This window comes from Canis aureus, chromosome 5, assembly GCF_053574225.1.
Source record: "Canis aureus isolate CA01 chromosome 5, VMU_Caureus_v.1.0, whole genome shotgun sequence".
NCBI classification, from domain to species: domain Eukaryota; kingdom Metazoa; phylum Chordata; class Mammalia; order Carnivora; family Canidae; genus Canis; species Canis aureus.
In genome coordinates this window covers 23,587,409-23,612,767 of record NC_135615.1, presented here as the reverse complement: position 1 = coordinate 23,612,767, position 25,359 = coordinate 23,587,409, and the positions used below count along the sequence as shown (strand labels likewise).

The following is a 25,359-nucleotide window of genomic DNA, read 5'->3' as shown; positions in this document are numbered from 1 at the left end:
CAGGCACCAAGTAGGGCACAGACACAAATGCTGTTGGAAAAACGGCACCAACAGACTTGCTCAAGGAGGGTTGCCACAAATCTTCATATTGTAAAAGTCGTAATTTCTGTGAATAAAACAACATAAGCCTGTACTAAATCTTCCAATCCATGAGCACAGAATATCTTTGTTTCTTTCTTCCTTTCTTTCTTCCTTTCTTTTTTTTTCTTTTTTCTTTTCTTTTCTTTTCTTTTCTTTTCTTTTCTTTTTTCTTTTCTTTTCTTCTTTCTTTCTTTTCTTTCTATTTTATTTATTCATGAGAGACACAGAGAAAGAGGCAGAGATGCAGGCAAGGGAGAAGCAGGCTCCATGCAGGGAGCCCGTTTTGGGACTCGATCCCTGGTCTCCAGGATCATACCCTGAGCTGAAGGCAGATGCTCAACCACTGAGCCACCCAGGTGTCCCTCCATTTCTTTGTGTCTTCAGTTTCTTTCATCACTGTCTTAGAGTTTTCAGGGTATAGGTCTTTTACCTCCTTGGTTAAATTTATTCTTAGTACTTTATTCATTTTTATGCAATTGTAAATGGAATTGTTTTCTTAATTTCTGTTTCTGATACTTTATTAGTACATAGAAACAAATTGTGTATGTTGATTTTTGTATCCTGGGGTTTTATTGAATTCATTTACTCTGAGAGTTTTATATGAGAGTCTTTAGGACTTTATACATATAATTCTGCAAATAATGACAGTTTTACCTTTTAATAAATTTGGATTTTTCTTGTGTATTTGCTGTGGCTAGGACTTCCAATACTATGTTGAATAAAAGTCATGAGAATTGAGGGGTATCCCTGGGTGGCTCAGTGGTTTAGCGCCTGCCTGTGGCCCAAGGTGTGATCCTGGAGTCCCGGGATCAAGTCCCACATCAGGCTCCCTGCATGGAGCCTGCTTCTCCCTCTGCCTGTGTCTCTGCCTCTCTCTCTCTGTGTCTCTCATGAATAAATAAATAAAATCTTTTAAAAAAAAAAGTCATGAGAATTGATATCTTTGATTTATTCCTGATCTTAGAGGAATAGCTTTCAACTTTTCACCATTTATATTATCTGTGGACTTTTCATATTTGGCCTTTTTTATGTTGGTATGTCCCTCTCTACTACTTTTTTGAGAGGTTTTATCATAAATGGATGTTGAATTTTGTCAGATACTTTTTCTGCATCTATTGAGATCATAAGATATTTTTTCTTTCTCCATTTTGTTAATGTGGTGTATGTATCACATTTATTTGCAGGTGTTGAATGATCTTTGCATCCCTGAATAAATTCCATTTGGTCGTGGTGTATGGTTCTCTTAATATATTGTTGAATTTGGTTTGTTAATACTTTGTTGAGGATTTTTGCATCTGTATTTATCAGGAATATTGGCCAGTAATTTTCTTTCTTTGTGGGATCCTTGTGTGGTTTTGGTATTTTGGTAATGCTGGCCTAATAAGATGAGTTTGAAGGGTTCCTTTCTCTATTTTTTTTTTTTTTTGAAACTTTTGTGAAGGATTAGTATCACTTGTTTGAATGGTTAGTAGAATTAATTGGTGGATCCATCTGGTCCTGGACTTGTGATTTTTGGGGAAGGTCTCTAATTACTGATTCAATCTCCTTACTAGTAATCAGTCAATTCAGATATTGTAGTTTTTGATGATTCAGAAGTTTCCAAGTTTCTAGAAATTTATCCTTTTCTTCTAGGTTGTCCGGTTTGTTGGCATATGATTGTTCATAATAGTTTCTTAGGATCTTTTGTATTTCTGTGGTATCAGTTGTAGCATCTTTCATAATTTTTTTCCAGCACTGTCTTTTATTTGATAAAACTAGCTGAAGATTTGTTGATTTATCTTCTCAAAAAAACCAACTCTTAGTTTCTTTGGTCTCTTTTTAGTATCAGTTTCATTTATTTTTGCACTAATATTTGTTAATTCCTTCTCTCTACAAACTTTGGGATACATTTGTTCTTTTCCTAGTTCCTTGTGGTGTAAAGTTAGGTGGTTTGAGATTTTTTTTTGTTTCCCGAGGTAAGCATGTATTGATATGAGCTTTCCCCGTAGAACTGCTTTTGCCACATGCCATAAATTTTAGTAAGTTGTACTTCCGTTTTCATTTGTTTGAGTGTAATTTTTTTCTCCTTTGATTTCACTGACTCACTGGTTCAGTAACATGTTGTTTAATCTCTGCATATTTGTGAAATTTCCAATTTGCTTCTTGTAATTGATGTCTGGCTTCATACCATTATGACTGGAAAAGATGATTGGTGTGATTGCATCCTTTTTAAATTTATTAAAACTTGCTTTGTGGCCTAATACATGATCTCTTCTGGAGAATGTTCCATGTGTATTTGAGAAGAATGTCTGTTTTGCTTTTGGATGGAATGTTCTTTATGTATCTGTTACATCCAGCTGGTCTAACGTGTCATTTAAGGCATCATTTCTTTTTTTTTTTTTTTTTTTTTTCATTTCTTTATATTTTTTAAAGAGAGGACATGCTCGAGAGAGTGTGTGAGCAGGGAAGGGGTGGAGGGGGAGAGAGAGAGAATCTTAAGCAGGCTCCACACTCAGCGAGTGGGGCTTGATCACAAGACACTGAGACCGTGGCCTGAGCCGAAATCGCAAGTTAGATGCTTAATCAACTGATCCACCCAGACACCTCAAAAAGTGTCTTGCATTGCATATTCAGGCTGTATGTTGGCTTTCCAGCGTGTTTTTGTAGAGCTCTTGATGATGTTTGTATCCAATTTATATAAACACTAAAAACCTTAACATGATTGAGGAAGGCTGATTGTAAATTAGTGAAATATTGATAGTCACGGTTGAATGTTTTAAATTTTGATTTTCCTTTATTAGTGTGGGCAGACATTTTAGGTGACGTGGTAGATAGGTTTCTGTACTTTAGACCTATGACTCTGTTTGATAATCTACAAAGTATAATTTGGATAGAGTCTAAGAATAACATTTGTGAAGCAGCATGTAGGAATTAGGTTCTGTCTTAAAAAGGAGAAGCACTTTTATGTATGCTCTTTGCACGTTGTTCTTAAAATCTGTCAGGGTAAAAGGGCCAATAAAATGTTAGGTGTTTTAGGAGAGAATCCAAAGAGATTTAAAGCATTCGTTCATATGCTGTCTTAAAATGTATGCCAACCACTTTTAGACTTTTGTGTATGTAAGTCTTTATTATGCATTCCATAGTTAATTCAACAAACTGAAAATTTTGAATATAGTTAGGAAATTTGTAAAATAAACAAGTTGTAAAATCTAATTGTGGCTGCATTCCTAGATAGCTCTTTAAATGTGGACAAGTTATCTAACCTGAGTTATTACCTATAAAGGGGCTGTATCACTGACATTTAAGTGTTAATATTCTACAATTTTAATTATATAATAAATGGGGACACCTGAGTGGCTCAGCAGTTGAACATCTGCCTTCGGCTCAGGGTGTGATCCAGAGTCGCAGGATCGAGTCCCACATCAGGCTCCTTGTGTGGAGGCTGCTTCTCCTTCTGCCTATGTCTCCGCCTCTCTCTCTCTGTCTCTCTGTCTCTCATGAATAAATAAGTAAAATCTTTTTAAAAAATTATACCATAAATGTGTCCTCAGCACTTTATATTTCAAAGTGTATTTTCGGTGTACTTTATAAAATAATGTTTTATAGTTAGAGAAGTTTTATTTGCTCTTTTAACTGCTTTTTTTCTAAATAGAAGGTATATAAAGAGTGAAACATGGTGGATAACCTTTTGTTTTAGGCATCCTTTAATGTCATGAAATAAATGGTCATGTAGTACAAAGCAAAATATTTCTCATTATAATTCCAAAATGAAAAATTTGAAAATGTCATTGTTAATAATTCATTCAGGGGCACCTGGGTGGCTCAGTTGGTTAAGTGTCTGCCTTCGGCTCAGGTCATGATCTTAGGGTTCTGGGATCAGCCCTGTTTTGGGTTCCCTGCGTAGCGAGGAGTCTCCTGTTCTCTCTCTCCCTCTGCCCCTCACTCCTGTTAGTGCGTGAGCCCGAGCCCGTGCATGTGCGCTCAAATAAATAAATAAAATCTTTAAAAAATTAAATAATTCAAATGATTCAAAATTCCAAATCTACTGAAGGAGGATACAATAAAGTTTCCTTCTAACACTTGTCTCCTGACTTCTGGATTCACCTCCACAGCAGCTAACATCTATGTGAAATCGATGTGGAAAAGAAGCAAGTAGGTGGATATTCTTTCTTTTTTAAATACATATAGTAGCATACTAGATCCACTTTTCTGCACTTGCCTTTTTAAATTTACCAAAATATAAAAGCAGCTTAATTTTAAAGAACTTAAACAGAACTGGACAAAATTTTGAATTGAAACAATAAAGGGAGGAACTGTAGTTACCAATATGGAAGATACTGGAAAATAAAATCATTAGGGAGAATAATGTCTTCTGTTCTAGTAAATTGAAAAATCGAAGTGAAGTAAATGATTAAAAGGATCTAAAAAAATACAAGAAATAGGAAATCTGAACAAACCAGTAAGTGAGGAAGAAAGAAGAAAAGTTGCCTGACAGCCAATAGTGTAGCTATTGCAGGAGGGAGTTAGCCTGGGAACCAAAGACTGCCTGAGGTCTGTCAGAAAGACTCTACATTTGCACCTTAGACATTGTTGATGGCCTCAGAGGAATAATAAGAGGGGCCAAGTTGTTGAGTGGCTGCAAAGAGAATTGGAAGTGAGGAAATGGAGACAAAACAGTTCTGCTGTAAATGGCACTCAGCTCTGTACCTAGTGCAGAGGGAAGAATAATTAAGGTTGGAGAGTCTTAAGCATACTTAAGTGGTGATGGCCAGGAGCCAGTAGAGAGGGAGAAGGTGCCCATGCAAGAGAGCAGATGTATAATTGAGAAGTTCCTGAGGAAGGCAGGGTTGGGGGAGGGGACTTGAGATCTGGGGTGCAGCTGGAAGAGATTGGCATTAGGCAGGATGAGGATTTCCTTTTCCATTCTGAAATGAAGAGAGGATTGGTACAGAGCCAGGGAAGGACTGGTGCTGGGACGACTTGGCATTCAGTGGCTTTCCTTTTCTCTGTAACAGAGTGGTTTAGTCAGTTGCTGAGAGTGAGGGGGGGAAATGAAGGGATAAGAGAGTAGAGATTGTGTACTGGTCATTGTAGAGAATAGGAGAGCATATTGAGTGGATAAATACACCGGGATCAGTAGGCAATGTTGAGGCCCAAGCGGTTTCCCAACATTATGTAGCGCATGGGGTACCAGCATGGGGAGAGCCAACAAAGGGATTCTCCTAGGACCTTGGTTCTTACTTCTTGATTTCGAAACCCCTTTACATACTTAATTGATGGCTTCAGAGAGCTTTTGTTTCTGTATGATGTGTTTATTGATAATTACTCTATGTTAGAAATTAAAAGTGGGAAATTTAGGGGCACCTGGGTGGCTCACAGGTCAGTTAAGGTTCACAGTTAGTTAAGTGACTCTTGATTTTGGCTTAGGTCATGAGATCATGACTTGGATGTGAAGCCTGCTTGAAATTCTTTCTCTCCTTCCCCCTCCCCAACCGCCCCCCTCCCACATGTGTGTGTTCTTCCTCTCAAAAAATAAATAATAAGGAATTTAAAAATTAAAACTGGGAAGTTTAAAAATGCTTATATTCCATGTTGACTTCTGTTTCATACCACAATAAACCCATGTGTGCTAACATAAATGATGTTCTAATGAAAACTGTATTTTCTAAAAGAAAATTGCAATAAGAATGACGTTTTACATTTTTGCAAATCTCTTTTTAATCCCTGGCATGTCAGAAGACAGTTGGATTCTCCTGTTTCTCCTTTCAGCCTGTTGCAATATGTTGTTTTTGTTCAAGTATATGAAGAAACATCATCTTCACACAGCTAGGTAGTTGGAAACGGTAGTATTTTAATAATAGCCTTTTTGGGGGATCCCTGGGTGGTGCAGCGGTTTGGCGCCTGCCTTTGGCCCAGGGCGCGATCCTGGAGACCCGGGATCGAATCCCACGTCGGGCTCCCGGTGCATGGAGCCTGCTTCTCCCTCTGCCTATGTCTCTGCCTCTCTCTCTCTCTCTGTGACTATCATAAATAAATAAAAAATTAAAAAAAAATAATAGCCTTTTTGGATAATTGTGGCTATTCTTTTTTGATTGATACTATACCAAAACACAAATGGTAAATTTCTTAAAGATGAGAATATGGATTCTTACCGTTCTCAATGAACTTCTTTTTCCTCAGGATTTTATTTAAGTAATCTCTACACACAGTGCGGGCCTTGAACTTAAAACCCCTTGATCAAGTCCCATGCTTCATCACCTGAGCCAGCCATGTCTTCCCTACCCCCTTCATCACTGAACTTTTTGTATGTTACAGTCTATTGATCTATTATGCTCCAGATTATTCTGATTTATTCTGCTCATAAATCTTTTGCCTATGCATAATTTTGGAACTTGTTGACTCTGTACTGTCATAGTTTGTTGAGTCATGTAGATCTTCTGCATGCTGCTATGTTGCATTAGATGATATAAAAAAGTGACATTCCTTAATATCACCACTGATTCATCAGAAAAGCTTTTAAGTATTGGGAAGCCATCAAGTTCACAGTGATGGCTGCAAGTTTACCCCATTCTCATTTTTACTTGAAAGATGGAATTTTATCATTGGCAACAAATCCTATCATTGTCCTTTTAGTGACAGACTTGCTTTGTTCAGTTTTGAGAAAAAGTCTGCCAAACAGGAGACAACTATCCTACTTTATTATGTAGCAGAACTACTTTATATGTTTTTGTGTTTTTTTTATTTTATATGTTTGATTTCATCATACCAAATATTAAAAGATGAAGCATACAATGAACTCTGAGACCTAAATAAATACTTACCTTTCCTTATGCTGAGGTTCCAGTGGTTTTCCTCACCATTGCTTTTGTATTGTCAGTGCCAGTGTGAGCACAGTGAAAAGGGCAGCCAGCACATGATCTCTTAGTATTATTATGATAATATGTCTGGCCCTGTAGAGCCTCTGAAAAGGTCTCAGGGACCCCCAAAGGTCCATAAACCACATTTTGAGAAGCCATGTTGTAGACTAAGATTTTCTTAGGTGTATTCCATAGAATTGGGGCATGGTAGTAAAAGATGCCAGCACAGACTCTGGCCTGGAGAGTCCTTTACTTTCTTCATGTATATCTGCTCTTTCTGAGAGGATACCAGTATGCTTGTCAGCTTATTTATATGAAATATGACTGCTACATGCTGTGTAGTCAAAAGAAACAATTGGTGCTGGGATAGGATTTTGGGAATGAAGATCTGTAGCTTGCAATACTGGACAGTTTAAGGGATTTCAGGACCAGAGTTCTAGTTGTGTGTGAAGCTCAGTAAGTTGTGAGAATGTCCCCTGCCCTTTCTAACTCTCAAGTCTCTACATCTAAACTGGGATTAATATTATTTGCTCTCAACTTTCTCAGGGTAGCTTTGATGTTGGGATGGTGCTGTCAGTTCCTTACTCCAGGGAATACTTCAACTTTATATCTGTAAAGCTGTGCTGAGTGTGTGATAGAGGAGTCAGTAAATGTTCATTGAATTAATGAACTAAAACAAAACTCTTTATTATGAGAATTTTAAACATATACAAAAAGAGAATTCTATAATGAACCCTCGTCTCTTCCTGTCTTAACACTTGTAACTCTAGAAAGTAAGAACATGTTCTTTTATAAACCAGATGTGATCACACCCAGCAAAATTATTTATCTCTAATACCATTAAATAGTCCTCTCATGTTCGTGTCCTCAGTTGAATTAAAATATATACATACGTGTTTTTACAGTTGGTTTGTTCAAATCCAATCCACACAGTCCACTCATTGCATTTATTTACTATGACTCTTGGTTTCTTTTAATCAAGAACATCTCCCCCCCCCCCCCTTTTTTATGCCATTAACTTTTTGGAAAAACTGGCTAGTTGGTAATGTGCCAGTGTTTAATTGCTTATTTAGTGATGGTGTTTAGCTTATTTCCCTATTCCTTACATTTCTTATAAACTAGAAATGAGACCTACTATCAACAGATGAATGGATAAAGAAGATGTGTATACAGGCACATACATGCACACTGGAATATTACTGAGCCATTAAAAATAAGGAAATCTTGCCATTTGCAATAAAGTGGATGGAACTAGAGGGCATTATGCTAAGCGGCGAAATAAGTCCGTCAGAGAAAAATACCATACAATTTGCTCGTGGAATTTAAGAAACAAAACATGAACATAGGGGAAGTGAAGGAAAAATAAAAACAGGGAGGCAAACCATAAGACTTGGCTATAGGGAAGAAACTGAGGGTTGCTGGAGGGGGAGGTGAGTGAGGAGATGGGGTAACCAAGTGATGAGAATTAAGGAGGGCATTTCATGTAATGAGCACTGGGTGTTATATATGCAAATCACTAGTCACTAAATTCTCCTGAAACTAGTGATGTGCTGTATGTTAAATAAATAGAATTTAAATAAAAATTTTAAAAAACGTAATGAGACCTCGCAGCTCTTTGGCAAGAATACTTTGTAGATGCGCTGTATACTTCCTGTGTGTATCATGTAGGAGACACATAATGTTTTCCTGATGCCAGACTTGACTGCTGCCTTCAGGTGTGGCAGCATGAGTTGTCCATTGTTCATCATCATCAACCGTTCTTGTCATGATCTTATTAGCATCCATGATTATTGTCAGAGTGAATGAGCTTGGGAACTGTGAAGTGCTAAATATGTATGGAGGTATCTTGAGGTACAATTATAATTACTAATGAAGGAGAGCAGGAGCTTTATTTGAGCTGAATCATTAGTGGAATAATATCCAAGAGGCATAGCTGTAGACAGTAACGATGTCCAAATTAGGGACTAGATTTAACAATGAGAATAATGTATGTGGTTCAGAAAGAACGAACATTTGTTCCTCCTACAGATTTAGAGCTTGTCTCATAACATTGAATCCTATAAAACAAATAGCTTTAAACGATTTTTTTTAGTAAAGATTCTCAAACCATTTTGTGTCTAGATTAGGAATTAATGTGATTTTGAGACCTCATTAATACAAATACAATTGATACAAAAAGATTCCAAATGACAAAAAAAATTTGGATACATCTTTGGAGCTCTCTGGGTAAATGGAAGTTAAATGTCAGATACAGTTAACCATAATTTTTGTTTAGTTGTTTCTGTTGGGAGAAAATAGTGTTCTATTTTATGTGATTCATAATGAATCCACTTGTAGAAATTATCATTGAACCCAAACATTGGGAAATAAAATCAAAACAATGTGAACATTTGGAAAATATTGTTGGTTTCTTCTTGTTATGCCTGTTAAAAAGATACTGTAAGAAAAATACTTAATATTTATTTAACTTATTTTATTTAAATTCAGTTAGTTAACATATAGTTTATCATTAGTTCCCGATGTAGAATTCAGTAGTTCATTCGTTGCATATAACAACCCCTGCTGATAACGTCATGTGCCCTCCTTAATGTCCATCACCCAGTTACTGCCACCCAATGCTTCATATTTAGAGCAGGCTAGAGGACAGGTGCCATGTTCGTGAAATCAGTATGATCTCTACAGAATCAAACTTGATCATGATTTTGAAAAACTGGAGTGTTTTTAGGTGGACTATGGAACATGACATATTACCTGGGGACCTACTAATGTACTTTTTTCTTCAATAGGAAAATAAAAAGTATTTCAAGCGTAGTGAACTTGCGAAAAAAGAAGAGGAAGCCTATTTTGAAAGATGTGGCTACAAGGTATGAGTGCTTGCTTTTCTGTTTCATTGTACATTTCTGAGTTTACATTTTTACTGCTGTTAAAGTGACAAAATTATTGATCTCTGTTCAATTTATCAATATTATACATTAGCCTATAAATGAGAAGCCATCTGGAGAGGTATGAGCTTTTTTTCTTTTTTCTTTTTTTAAATCTTGAATTCAGGAAAATCCATGCATGACTTTTGGCTTGGAATGGTTTGGCTTTTGTGGACAGCATGAAGTGGCTTGAGATTAAAGCTTGATTTTTTTTTTTTTTAATTTAATTCCTGGATCTGATACTGCCTCATCTTCATCACCACCACCACTCCTCTCCCTACCTCTCCCAATAAAAGTCTGTTTTAAGAGGTTTCAGTTATTTTATTCATTCAGCCACAGTGGTATTACTAGTGGTATTTCCCCTCTTCCACTTGAATATTTTAAACCATTATTTTTATTTGGCATTGCTAATAAATTCCTTTTGGTCCCAAGTACCTCTGCCTGAGATAGAATGTGATACAGCATTTATATGCTTTTGTGTAATAAGGTACCACATATCAGATGCTGCTTTGTCTACTGTTAGAAAATGTATAGAAATATTTGTTAGAAACAAATGAGTTGTCTGGAAGACTGTATATTTTAGAACCATGACTAAAAGTATCCTTGGGGTTACCCTGTTATTATTTTACTCAACTATTATCATGGTTGAACAATATATGGGGTTTTTATTGGGAGGGATTAAATGTTATGAGGTGAAGTTGAAATTATTTTCAAAGAAGACTATATCTAGTTTGATAATTTTTGAAACAAAATTCAGAAGTTCTGTTGAATACTTTTTTGCCAGATTGTAAATTTGACATCAACTTTTTGCTTGTGAAACATGTATAATATGATAATCTTGTGCATGTTATGGGAGAATTCTAGAAATTATCTGGCATAGCATTTCTAGAAGCATGAGGAATGTATGCATTTGGTTTGGTTTTGTAGTGTTGGCAGAGGGCAAGTATTGGAAATGGAGTTTTACGTTTCTGATTTCTAAAATACAAAAGTTTGCATTTGTATTTTGATATTTTTTCATAAATATATTGATTTCATTTGCTTCCAGTTTAGGAAATTAAAACACAATTTATGTAAATAGCCGTCGAATAGCTACTCAGAAGAATTTTCATCTTTTGCTTGCCCATCGTTGTCTAACTTACACTTGATCTGGAATGAGAATCATTGACTATGGGCTTAGTCTGCTGACTTGTTGCTTTCCCAGATCTCTAAATTTGAACCTTTTCAACTTTATGGTAAGGTAGGAAAATAACTTAAAACAGGGGCAGCTTTGCTTTGTTTAGATTGCTTCAGTGATATGTCAGTACTTTCTTGCTTAGATAGAAGCACTGAAGCAGAATAACTACAGTTAAAGATACTGCTTGTAACATTGAGTCCTGCTGACAAAATGTCTTAGATCTTTTCCTAAAAGTGATTAACTGGCATTCTATAATTAAAAATGCTTTTCATCCTGAGATTTTTGGGGGAAATACCCGTTTTTATGCTTAAAAACGAAGGTTAAGGGTTTTCTTTCTAAAATGTGTTTAATATTTCCTTCTTGGTAATAATGAAAATACAGCATTTATTACTTTTATTCCTTTATGAAATATAGTTACCATTTATGAGGATTGATGCTGATTTGGTTTGTGAACAGACAGTTTAGTTGTTTTTTGTTTGTTTTTAAGATTTTATTTGTTTATTCATGAGAGACACAGAGAGGCAGAGACACAGGCAGAAGGAGAAGCAGGCCCCATTGAAGGGAGCCTGATGTGGGATTCCATCCCTGGACTCCAGGATCAGGCCCTGGGCCAAAGGCAGGCGCTAAACCACTGAGCCACCCAGGAATCCCCAGTTTTTTACTTCAATTTTCTGTCAGCACTGGTAACACTGGTTAACATAACCTTTAGCCATTAACTACAGAATCAGAAATAATAGCATTTTAACCATGTAGCCTTTCTTTTTTCTTTCTTTGTTTCTTTTTTTTTTTTTTTTAAGATTTATGTATTTATTCATGAGAGACACAGAAAGAGAGGCAAAGACATAGGCAGAGGGAGAAGCAGGCTCCCTGCGGGGAATGCAATGCAGGACTTGATCCCAGGACCCCGGGATCAGGACCTGAGCCAAAGGCAGACACTCAACCTCTGAGCCACCCAGGTGCCCCAACCATGTCGCCTTTCTTAATGGAATGTTTTTTCCTTCATGTTGGCCTTTTATGTGTTTTTGTTTTTTTTTTTAATCTTTTTTTGGCATTTTAGATAAGTCTCATGATCAGATGGGAAACCATGTTTCAGTATGTTTTTCCAGACCACGCACACCTTATACATTGCTGAACTTAATTTTCCTAAACTGTGAGCTGGGCAGCAGACTCAAGAAAACACATGGAGAGATTTTAATTTTCCCCCTGCAGGTCCTTTTGTATAGAAATGTGTACTCTGTGTCGCATGAGTAGAAAGGTTGCCATTGTCAGGTTGTGTGTGGTGCTGTTATTTCCCCCCCGGGGTCCATAGCTCGGTCTGGGGGCAAATTCTCCATACCTTTGGAGCGTTTCTACATGTCCAGCAGTGATTTTGGTGCACTTGGAATCCTACCTTTCAAAAAGGAGGGCAGGATAAAGCAGGAGCCTGAGGCTTTACAGGTTTCTTGGAGAGCAGTTTTTTGGGTTTTTTTTGTTTTTTTGTTTTTTTGTTTTTGTCTTTGTTTATAACCCAAGGCTTATCGGATCATTTAAAACAGGATCAGAGAAGCCCGTAAGATGATTTTTTCAAAGAGAAGCAAGTTGATTGTTTTTAAGAAAATAAAATTCTTTATACTCTAGGGAGAAAGGAGTCTGCGTTTCAGCCCTTTTAAAAGTTTTTGATTTTGTAAACCATTATATTTCTGTCATTTTTTTAATAGCAAGAATGTGGTCTCCTGTGTGCATGTTTGCTCCTGTGTCCCTGAAATGGAGAATTTTGATGAGCTTTCAAAAGCATGTACATTTATTGGGACCTTTTTCCTTGGTGGTACATTTAGAAAACCTTCAATATTTAAAACATGTTTAATTTCCAAGACCAGTTAATGCACAGAATGATAAATATTAGCTTTATTATTATGTTTTAAAAGCTGAATAATAGGATTTCTTTTGCCTATTAATACAGATACAGCCAAAAGAAGAGGACCAGAAACCATTAACTTCTTCGAATCCAGTGCTAGAACTTGAACTGGCAGAGGAAAAGTTACCCATGACTCTTTCCAGGCAAGAGGTAAGTTTGTCTTTATGAAAAAACCATCTCAAGAGCATTTATCTCCAGTTCTTTCCAGGAAGTTTTATGTCATTATTGCCTCTATAATATGTCTGGTTGAACTGAAATATTGAGCAGCTAGCCAGTTTTCTTCATGAGGTTCTGAATTAATCTCTGCTTTTCTTGATACCCTTAAACTTTTAAAAGAATATATTTTTCTTAAAAAAAAAAATATATATATATATATATGTATATATTTTTTTAGGGATGCCTGGGTAGCTCAGCAATTGAGTGTCTGCCTTTGGCCTACGCCGTGATCCCCGCGTCCTGGGATTGAGTCCTGTGTTAGGCTCTCCGCAGGGAGCCTGCTTCTCCCTTGGCCTATGGTCTCTACCTCTCTCTGTGTTGTCCCTCATGAATAAGTAAAATCTTTTAGAAGTGTGTGTGTGTGTGTGTGTGTGTGTGTGTGTATACACACACACACACACATTTCTAAACCTTAAAAAGTAAACACATTGTTCTAAAATATATATTTGAAGAAATCATACTTATTTTTCAAAATTATTTTAAATATACATTTTGTAACTTTTAATATCTCTTTCTAGGTCAAAACAGAGATCTGTATAATTTTTATGACTATGTAATTTCCTGTAATATTTTAAAAACATTATTTTAAAAACCAGAGAGTAGTGATCATTTTGATTGCTTCAGCATTTCCCTAATATAAATAAATCGTAGGTAAGATAAACATCTTTATACAGATGTCATTGCGTGCATACTAATGTATGATTGTTCCTTTTGGACAAGTTGTGGGAACCATGATTCTGGAGTCTGGTGACTAAAGACTGTACATTTCTGTGGCTTGGGATACATATCATCACAGGGCTCTGTAGACCTATTGTACCAGTTTGTACTACAGTGCTTGTCTATACTCTGGTCAGTATCAACTGTTACTTTTCTTAAAAAGCCAAAACAAAAATTTAAAGATACTCATGTGACATAGAGAATGCAAACTATACAGAGGGTCACAAAACAAAAATGAACTTTGAACAAAGGAAAGGACAGAGGACTCTTAAGTGCTGTCCTGTGAAAATTAGAGGAAGGAATCTGAAATACCTAGCTTGAAGAGAAGAATATTAGACCTAAAAAAAAAAAAAAAAAATCCATTGACAATAGCTGTAATCTTGAACAAGAATTTCGTATTCTTGAGGTTCCATAAAGTAGAAGATAAATTGGTAGAATTTGGAGGGACAGAGTTTTTAGTTTATTCTGAGAAGTAAAACCTATCTGCCCCAAAATGGGATGGGTTGTTGCATGAAGAGATGTGGTCCCTGTCATTTGTTAGTTGGGCACCTGGTAGAGGTGTTTTTGAGGTCATTTCAACATTGATGGGCCTTAGCACTGGATGGCCTCTTACGTTGCTTTTGAATACCAAGCTTTGGGTAACTCAGTAGGAGTTCTACCAGTGGTTACTGTGCTACTGTTTATGTTTCCAGAAAAAGTTTTTGGTACTTCCAAAAAATTTTTTTGAATCAACTTGATTTTTTGCTGTTACAATTTTTTTTTTTTTTTTTTTTTAATTTTTATTTATTTATGATAGTTAGAGAGAGGCAGAGACACAGGCAGAGGGAGAAGCAGGCTCCATGCACCGGGAGCCCGATGTGGGATTCGATCCCAGGTCTCCAGGATCGCGCCCTGGGCCAAAGGCAGGCGCCAAACCGCTGCGCCACCCAGGGATCCCACAATTTTTTTCTTTTTATGAAATGGATACATGTATAAGAAGAATGTACAAAACATGCATGTGCAATATAATGGATGATTATTTAAAAACACCCATATAACCAATACCCAAGTCAAGAAACGGTATTATCAGCCCCTCAAAAGCCTGACATGTGCCCTGTCCTGATCACTTCTCTTCTGAGGGATGTTTGGTTTTAATGTAGTATTGCAGTGCTGACTCTAGGCTATGGTTAGTGAGTTATCAGCTGACTCCAGACTTTATTTTCCTTCTGTATATAAAAGTTTTCCCTCCCTTCCATCTTAATGTTTCTCTTAGGTATTCTGTTATTCAGATGGAGTCTTTGATGAAACAGCCAAAGAAACTGGACATGTTAGGGTTTTTTAAGGTGTGATAATAACTCACTATATCCATTTTTGGAAAATTAAAAAACAAACCCAACTGACTTTTTCTGTCTACATTTCAAAATAAGTATTTGGTCACCTAAAAGAGGAATTATTATTACTAAAAACAGGAGTTACTGTTATAATTGTTATTTCTTCTTACAGGTTATCAGAAGATTGAGAGAAAGAGGAGAACCCATCAGACTATTTGGAGAAACTGATTATGATGCTTTTCAACGTTTAAGAAAAATCGAGATCCTCACACCAGAAGTTAACAAGGTAAGAAGTCAGAACAAAACTTGAGAAATACCACTGTACCCATAAACTAGAAGAGTATGGAGTTGGAGTAATTGCATTATTATAGGCAAAGATGGAAAAATAAAGTTTGCCAGATTACCACTGCTGAATGTAAGTTTTCTTTAATTTTTTTTAGAAGGCACCTATTTTGGGGCACTTGGGTGGCTCAGTCAGTTAAGGGTCTGCCTTTGGCTCAGGTCATGATCCTGGGATTGAGCCCTGCATGGGCTCCCTGCTCCACAGGGAATCTGCTTCTCCCTCCCCCTGCTCTTGTGCTCTCTGTTTCACCCTTCCCCCACCCCCCTCTCTCCCCTACCTCTCAAATAAATAAATAACGTCTTAAAAAATAATAATAAAAAGCGCCTATGTTAAGCATACATATATATATAGTTCAGCGCATTTTGACAAATCCACTGAGTATGTAACCACCACCCTTGGTAAGATAAAGAATATTTTCATCACACAAGAAGGTGCCCAGTGCCCCTTCTTAGCTAGTCCTTTTCCTTTTGAATGCATGTGCAAACACATTTCAAAATTCTTATCACTGTAGATTAATTTTGCTTGTTCTGCATTTCATATAGATGGAGTCATGAGAGTCTGGCTTCTTCTGCTGAGCTTATTTTCAAAATGCATTGTTTCTGCAGAAATCAGTAGTTCCTTTTTGCTGCTGCTGATAGTTGAATATACTACCATTTGTTTTCAACTTTGGGCTGTTATGAATAACACTGCTATGAACATTTGTAAATGTGTTCTATCTCTTGGTAAAAACCTAGAAATAGAATTGCTGAATAGTAAGAGTAAATGTATGCTTTAGTTTTTAAGAAATGCTGAATATTTCCAAATGTTATCAGCATTTGTTATTTTAAGTCTTTTAAATTGTAACCATTCTTTTGTATGTGTAGTAGTACTTCATTGTGGTTCTCTTTACAGCTCTCTGTTCACTAAGGTAATGAGCATCTTTTCGTAGACTTTATTGCCCATATATTTCTCTGGGCAGTGTGTGTTAAAATCTTTTGTTCATGTTTTAATTGGGTTGTTTGCCCTTTTACTTTTGAACTGTAGGAGTTCTTTCTATATTCTGAATACAAGTCCTTTGTCAGATATATGGCTATATTGTTTGTGACGATTTTCTGATAGTCTTTGGCTTACCTGTTCTTTTCATGGTGTCTTCTGGTTGGGCAGACATTTTAAATTTTGATGAAGTCTATTTCTTTTTTATGGTTATTGCTTTTGGTGTTTTTTGTAAGAATTATTTCCCTATCCTAAGGTTTTGAAGAGATACTCTATTTTCTCTAAAAGCTTAAGAGTTCTAGTTTTTTAGGACTCTGATCTGGTCTTACGTAGCTCAGCAGATGGTCTGGCTTGGTGAATATTCCATGGGCTCCTGAAAAGAAAGTCTTTTATATGTTGGGTAAATGTCAGCTATGGTAGTGTTCAGATCTTCTGTGGGCTTAGTAAGAGGCCTGAGAGACAGGTGTGGTGATCTATGGCTATGTAACAAACCACCCCAAAACTGAGTAGCTTCACACAATTTATAAAATATTTTTTGGTCCTCAGAGTTTGTAACAAACCACCCTGAAACTTAGTAACTTAAGATAATTTATTGTCTGTTACGGTTCTGTAGTTTGGGGGTAAACTGGGAAGTTTTTTTGCTTGGAGTCTTGCATGTGATTGCAGTTAGATATGGACTGTGGCCAAGGTCCACTGAATGCTCCCTTGGACTGGCCTTCCAACTGCATAGTATCTTAGAGGTTTATCAATGTAACAGTGTATGTCAGAATCTCCTTTTTATTTTTTATTTATTTATTTTTAAAGTTTCCTTCCTTTTTAAAGCTGAAAAATACTCTCTTGTATATATGGATCCCATTTTGTTGATCTATTTAGCTTCGATGGACATTTGAGTTGTTTCTGCCTTTCAGCTATTGTGAATAATGCTGCTTTGAACACAGGTTTACAAATACTTGTTGGAGTCCCGCTTTCACTTCTTTGATGTATACCCAGATGTAGAATTGGTGGATCAAATAGTCATTCTCTGTTTAACTTTTTCTTTTAAGCATAAATGAATTTCAAAAATGTTCTTCCATTGTAATGTTTACAGCAATTTTAAAAAATTTTTTCAGTCCTGTTTAAAACCATAACTTAAATTCTTAGTGGTTTTTGTAATGCTTCATTGTATCAACATTTACTTCTTTTCTATATCATAGTTCCTTTTTTTATCAAGAGATAGTAATAAAATACTAATGTGAACTGTTAATATGTGATTCAGTGTTTCTACTAGTTATGTTTTATTCCTTGAAAAATTTTCTAGCTATTAATTTATTACAACCTGCTGCATTTTAATCTTGCTCAAGCTTGTCCCAGATACCAAAGAGTTTCTTATTGGTAAATTTTTTAAAAATTGAGGTGTAATTAACATACTGCTTTAGTGATTTGATATTTGTGTATATTGTGAAATGCTTACCACAATAAGTGTAGTTAATATCTGTCACTATACATGGTTACAGTTTTTTTTTCTTGTGATCTTACCAACTTTTTTTTTTTTTTTTTTTTAAAGATTTTTTTTATTAATGATAGTCACAGAGAGAGAGAGAGAGAGAGAGGCAGAGACACAGGCAGAGGGAGAAGCAGGCTCCATGCACCGGGAGCCTGACGTGGGATTCGATCCCGGGTCTCCAGGATCGCGCCCTGGGCCAAAGGCAGGCTCCAAACCGCTGCGCCACCCAGGGATCCCTCTTACCAACTTTTAAGTAGGCCATACACTATTAACTGTAGTCACCATGCTGTGAATCCCTGTGACTTCCTGTGACTTATTTTATAATTGGAACAGACTATTTTAAGATAACTTAAGTGTGAATGCATTCTAAGCTCTACATATTTACTACTTTTGCACATCTTATGTTTTTGATGTCACATTTTACATATTTTTCTTGTGCATCCTTTAATTATTGTAATCATAGTTATTTTTACTACATTTGTCTTTCTAAGTGATTAATCTACTACCTTTACTATATATTTACCTATTTATTCCAGTGAGATTTATACTTTCATATGTTGTTATTAATTAGCACCCTTTTCAGCTTAAAAAAGGTCCCTTAACATTCTTTGTAAGGCTGGTTTAGTGGTGATGAAGTCGCTTAGTTTTGCTTGTCTGAGAGACTCTAATCTCTCCTCCAATTCTGAATGATGACTTTGTGACGTAGAGTATTCTTGGCTGGAAGATTTTTCTTGCAGCACTTTGAATATACTATGCACTACCCTCTTTTATCCTGCAAGATTTCTGCTGAAAAATCTGCTGATAGTCTTATGGGAGTGCCCTTGTATACAAGTGGCTTCTATTTTGTTACTTTTAATATTCTCTCCTTGTCTTTACCTTTTGATATTTTAATTAGAATGTGTCTTGATGTGGACACATGTAACTTTTTGTTGTGATTGCCATACATTTTCACAGCAACTGCACTATTTTGTATTTCTAGCACTGAAGGAGTCCATTTCTCCATATCCTGGCTAGCACTGCTTATTTTGATCGTAGCCATCCTTGATGGGTTTGAAATGGTCTCTTACTGCGTGCGTGTGTGTGTGTGTGTGTGTGTGTGTGTGTGTGTGTTTTAAGATTTCCTTCATTTGAGAGGGAGAAGGAGGAGCCAGGGGGGAGGGACAGAGGGAGGAGAAGCAGACCCCCTGCTGAGCAGAGAGCTCAGTGATGCAGGGCCCAATCTCAGGACCCCAGGATCATGACCTGAGCCACCCAGGTGCCCCCTTATTGTGGTTTTGATTTGCATTTCCCTAATAACTGGTGATGTTAAGCATCTTTTCATTTCATTTTCAAATGGCCTTTTACACGTGGTCCTCTATTCAAGACCTATGCCCATTTTTAGTGAAGTTTGTTGTTATAACAGTTCTTTATACTGTATATCAGTCGTTATCATATTAGTGACTTTTAAGTATTTTTCCCATTCCACAGGTTATCTTTTCACTCTTGGGTAGTATCTTTGCAGAAAAGTTCTTAATTTTGACGAAGCCCAACTTATCTATTTTTTGTTTTGTTTTGGGTTTTTTGTTTTTTTTTTTTTTTTTGCCTGTGCCTTGGTGTTGTGTCCAAGAAATGATGGCCAGATCCAGTATCATGAAGCTTTTCCCATGTGTAGTCTTCTGAGGGTTTTATTGTTTTAGCTCTTAAATGTACATCTTTGAACCTTTTTGAGTTAGTTTTGTACGTGGTGTAAAGTATGGGTCCAGCTTTAAGGCTGCTTCTCCTTTTATCAAATGGTCACAAACTGGATTTGAATAGAAAGTAGAATTTGCTGGTTTATTAGAAATCTAGTGAAAGCCTACGATGTAGATGAGACACCAGTTTCTTACTATTGATTTTGTGTAATGTTAAAGGAATTCAGAGTAGTTGTGGTGAGGTTAGACATTTTAAGTAAACTGGGAAAATGAGTTGAGGGCTCTGGTGGATCCCTGGTCACTTGCACTAGACCAAATTAGAAAATTCTAGCATTTAGGAATATTCTCATTTGGATCACACACATGCTTTGGTTTTCTGAACAGAGTAGCTATTGTGTATACATTCTTTCAAATCTATTCATTATAATTTTGACTGGACAGTGATGATAGCTGCATAATAAATTGAAATCTTACTGGAGTCTCTAGTTTTTCTAAGCACTTAATTCCTTTATAGAAGAAAAAAATGAATTGTACTTATTAGTAGTGAAAAATCTTAAAGGGGAACATCAGTGAAATTTCATAGTAGTTGTATTTTTTTCTCCTTTCTCAGGGGTTGAGGAATGATCTGAAAGCAGCTCTGGATAAGATTGACCAGCAGTACCTCAATGAGCTTGTGGGGGGTCAGGAACCCGGAGAGGAAGACACACAGAATGATTTGAAAGTTCATGAAGAAAACACCACAATCGAAGAGTTAGAGGTAATCTCTATACCCACCTAATCTCTTTACCCCATCACATCTTTCATTTCCTGGGGCAGATGCTTGAGTTCACCAGATGGTTCAGTTTAGAGCACACTACTGTGATCTGTGGGCATTACCAAGGCCTTTTTTTTAATTTCATGTTTTTACTTATTCACTCCCTTTTTCCTCATTCTTCACTCTTACTACCTTCCATCCTTCCCTCAAAAGTAATTATTCTGGTATGTTTGTGCGTCCTTTTATTTTTTGGTGGTCTTGTAAAACCAGTAGTATTTTGTATGCTTGTGTTGTTAATAGACATAAATGATATTATGAAATTCTTCTTTCTTTTGTTGTTTTTAATTTTATGTTTCTTTTTTCTGCTTGGCACTGTATCTAAGATTCATCCTTGATGCTTTTTGTATATCTGAACATGCGGTCTTAACTGGTACATAGCATTTCATACTTTGTGGCATGCACTGCCTTTTACTCTCTATTCCCTTGTAGTGAGAGCTGGGCTGCTCCCAGCTCCTTATTGCCACACACAACTTCGTTATGAACAATCTTGTACGTAACCCCTGCGGACTCAGAAGCCAGATGGCTGATTTATATGTATGTGACTTGTCCAAGTACTGTTATGTTGCTCTCTAGACTGGCTGTACCAGTCTACATCCCTGTCAGCCGTGCATGTGTGCCTTTTATTCCCACATCACTGCCAACAGTTGGCAGTATCTTGCTTTCTCATTTTTGCCAGTGTGTTGAACATGGAGTGATACATGTAATCAAAATTAAAAAACAGTGTTGTACTGTCTAAGTATCTACCTCAAGCACAAATTAATGGCTTAGTTGAAAGCTTCTTCTTCTTAAGAAAACCTAAACTGTTATTTTTCTGTTTCTTTTCATTCCTGGCTGCACTGTCCATGAGATCACAATTGTTTTAATTGTGCTCCTCCTCCCACCCCACCAGCACCTTTATCTGGACCCTAAATTTGACAAAAATAGTGTGAGCAACCACTTCGGGGCTTTTATTTTTCCTTTTTTTTTTTTTTTTTTTTTTAAGGATTTTATTTACTTATTCATGAAAGATACAGAGAGAGTCAGAGACAGGAGAAGCAGGCTCCATGCAAGGAGCCCGATAAGGGACTCGATCCTGTAACCCCAGGATCATGCCCTGAGTCAAAGGCAGATGCTCAACTGCTGAGCCACCCAGGCATCCCATGGGCTTTCGTTTTTCTTAAATAGCCTTATTGAGATACTCACTTATTTGACAACTTACCCATTTAAAATATACAATTCACTGGTTTTTAGTATATTTGCAGGTTGATGCCCATCATCATGACCTAATTCTAGGACAGTTTTTTTCTCTTGAAAAGAAATCTATCCATTAGTTCCCTAAGCCTCTTTTTTTTGTCTTTTGATTCATAGAAGATAATTTCTCTAAATCTTGATGACCAATTGGTGTTTTCTTATTTTTTTTAACTTCTCTGGAAATTCTTTCGGGTTTTTTAAAAACAGAAACTAGTATATGTAATAAATATTCGTGTTCAGAATAGTGTTGAGAATATCTATTCAGCTGTTGCTCTTTACTAATGAACGGAAGCATTGTTTTTCTGCAGGCATTGGGTGAGTCTTTAGGAAAAGGCGATGATCATAAAGACATGGACATCATTACGAAGTTCCTTAAGGTATGTGATCTCAGAGTGGGAAAGGAGGAAGACATTTGAGTTGGTTCAAAACTGGTCTTTAATTTTTGGATGATGTAAGGATTAAGGACAGGACAGGGAATCCCTCAATAAGCATGCTTTGTGCATATACATGGTTCATGGTATTGCTGTGCACTGGTATATAGAGGTTACTCAAAGGAAACATATTTACTTCACTGTAGCACTTTAAAACTGACTTGTTAATGTAAACACACAGAGAAGAATCACAGCAGTGGAATGAACAAGGAGTGTGGGGAGTTGAAAAAATTTTTTAAAAAACCCTCCAGGAGGGAGTGCAGTGAGAGGAGAGTGTTCCAGAAGCTTTTATGAACGGTGATGACAGCGAGGAGAGGAAGGAGGTAGGGAGACCTTGGCAGTGGAAAAATGCAAACACATCAGCAACCTTTCAGAGACTGTTCATTTTCAGTTCTACAGATAGCTGCAGGTTCCTGCTCTGGTGAGCTCAGTCCATCTTTCTCAGCATTTCTTGCTTTACTTGGTTAGGTAGAGTGTGTGCAAATGCCAGATTCATTTTAGCATTTACTCACAAACCATGTGTGTTCAGGCCAAGAGATTTAAATGTAAGAAGTGCTTTCTACTTATTAACAGTTTGAATACAGCATATTAGTCATCAGGATCCTCAGTCTCTTTAGGATATGGCATGGAATTAGATAGGCTTAGGAACTAATGTGAACTAGAATTTCCTCTCGGAGTGACAGCCGGTCCTTTATAGAGGCTACTTGTAGGTAATGCCACTAGGGGGGTATATGCTCTGCCAACTTCCCTGTTTACCTACTGATAGAATCCGTGCTCTTGATGCCTTTAAACCCTAGGGGCACCAGGGTAGTTTTCCAGGGCAGGGCGGAGGGGTTATAGTTTCTTTTTCTTTTTTTTTTTTTTTTTTTTTAAGATTTTATTTATTTATTCATGATAGAGAGAGAGAGAGGCAGAGACACAGGCAGAGGGAGAAGCAGGCTCCATGCACCGGGAGCCCGATGTAGGACTCAATCCTGGGTCTCCAGGATCGCGCCCTGGGCCAAAGGCAGGCGCCAAACTGCTGCGCCACCCAGGGATCCCTATAGTTTTTTTATTTGTGTTCTTTGTTTTCCTTCTTTCTCCTTTAGTCTGGTGCTTTAATGGGAGTATTTAATTGAATTATCATCTCTACTACAAAAATTGAAAGTCCAAATAGAGGCATACCCCATTTTATAGTGCTTGGTTTTATTGTGCTTTGCAGATAATGAAGTTTTCTTTGGTGTTGTTTTTGTTGTTTTGGGTTTTTTGTTTTGTTGTTGTTTTTCAAATTGATAGTTTGTGGCCATCACCTGTTGAACAGGTGTATCGGCACTTTTTTCAATAGCATTTGTTCACTTTGTGTCTCTCTGTTAAGTTTTTGTGATTCTTGCAATATTTCAAACCTTTTCATTATTACTGTGTTTGTGATGGTGAATTGTGATCAGTGATTAGGACATGAAAACTCAGATGATGATGAACATATTTTAGCAATCAAGTATTTTTTTAAGGGGAGGGAAGGGGAAGAGGGAGAGGAGGAGAGAGAATCTCAAGCAGGGGTTCCATGCCCAGCGCAGAGCTTGACACAGGGGCCTTCTCTCGTGACCTGAGCTGAAATCCAGAGTCAGATGCTTAACTGACTGAGCTACCTGGGCAGGTGTTCCAACATTAAAGTATTTTTCAATTAAGGTACATACATTGGTTTTTTGTTATTGTTTTTTGTTTTTAGACATAAAGCTATCATATACTTAATAGACTATATTATAGTATAAACATAACTTTAAATGCATTAGTAAACTAGAAAATTCATTTGATTCACTTTATTGTGATACTTCATTAACACAGTGGTCTAGAACCAATCCTGTGGTATCTATGGGGTATGCCCCATATGTATTATAACAACACATATGGTATTACAGTGAATAAATCTAGGTGGGTTGAATTTTAGTAGAAATACGAGTAAAAGTTTATTTCTGTTGAAAAATTACCTTTGGAATTTGATAGTTTTTGTTAGGGGGAAATTGATTATCTTTGAGCTAGGAATATGTGTATATTCTACATATCTATGTAGAATAGGGAAGTTTGTGACTTGCCAAAGGCACTAAAAAACATACATGACAAAATAAGCAGAAATAGCTCATTAATTAAATATTGATATTTTAATTAGAAAAAGAAATTTATTCTGAAGATGATAATATATTGTTCAGTATGTTAGAGAACTTTTAAACTTTTTGAACCACTGGGGGGCACTGTCGTCTAAATTTACCCATTCTTTCAACAGTTCCTCCTGGGTGTTTGGGCTAAAGAGTTGAATGCCAGAGAAGATTATGTGAAGCGCAGTGTACAGGGCAAACTGAACAGTGCTACTCAAAAACAGACTGAATCCTATCTCAGACCTCTTTTCAGAAAGCTACGGAAAAGGGTAAGTTTCCTTGAAAAATGCTTTTATTTAACTGAGTTTTTAAAAAACAGAGTATAAAAAATTAGAATAAATGCAGTCTGTAACCATACACAGCTTTCAAAAATATTCTTTTTTTTATTTTCCAGAATCTTCCTGCTGATATTAAAGAATCCATAACAGATATTATTAAATTCATGTTGCAGAGAGAATATGTGAAGGTACATTACCATGCTGTCCATCAGTATCACGATTATGAACTTATCTAGGTTGTTGTATATAATATATTCATTTGATGTGGAAGTATTTTACACAGGAGCTTTAAGAATAAATGTGAAATGAGTTAGTAAAAAAACAAACAAAAAAACACAAAAAAACCTCAAACCTTTTATTTTCTAAATCATTGACAGCTTGATTATTAAGGCATTGAGAATAAACTTTTCTGACCACATTGGTTTTTTTAGTCATTTTTAAGGTAGGTGTAAAGTTCTTCAGAGCATGAACTGGATATTGGCAATGTTCATTTCATGAATGGGATTGGATTTCAAAGATTGTTCAAGATTATGGCTTGGAACAAATTTTCCCATAGAAACAATGTTATGTAGATTAGTTTCCCAGGCCAGTTATAAAAGCCTACTTAATCCGTAATATAGCTAAACTATTGTACTAACGATACAATGGAATTTCACCACCCTTTATGCTTGTATGAGAAAATGTTCCAAGTAAGGTTGCCAGAATTTATCTCTCCTATTTCAGAACAGCAACAACAGCAGACCCCCTTGTTAGGGAAGACTTTTCCCTTTGCCTTTGGTGTCTTTAGTCCTGAATGGGCTCTAGGAGGTTGCAGCAGTGGGACGAGCTCCCGTGTCCCAGCACTCCTGGGTGGAGTTCAG

At 36.6% G+C, this 25,359-nt stretch overlaps 1 protein-coding gene across 4 annotated transcripts in view; it reads left to right on the top strand.

The window, feature by feature from the left end:
- The window catches only part of PRPF18 (pre-mRNA processing factor 18), a 54,796-nt gene that overhangs the window by 8,356 nt on the left and 21,081 nt on the right, over window positions 1-25,359 (top strand). For 2 of the 4 annotated variants that reach the window (XR_013379437.1, XM_077897177.1), the window contains exons 2-9: window positions 9,704-9,781; window positions 9,894-9,920; window positions 12,952-13,056; window positions 15,322-15,435; window positions 20,228-20,374; window positions 21,970-22,038; window positions 24,350-24,490; window positions 24,616-24,687. Coding sequence is in view for 3 of the 4 variants with exons in the window: in XM_077897177.1 (XP_077753303.1) it covers window positions 9,704-9,781; window positions 9,894-9,920; window positions 12,952-13,056; window positions 15,322-15,435; window positions 20,228-20,374; window positions 21,970-22,038; window positions 24,350-24,490; window positions 24,616-24,687 (753 nt within the window). In the remaining variant the exon portion in view is untranslated. The remainder of the gene's footprint in view (window positions 1-9,703; window positions 9,782-9,893; window positions 9,921-12,951; window positions 13,057-15,321; window positions 15,436-20,227; window positions 20,375-21,969; window positions 22,039-24,349; window positions 24,491-24,615; window positions 24,688-25,359) is intronic. The other 2 variants (XM_077897178.1, XM_077897179.1) reach the window with 1 other exon arrangement.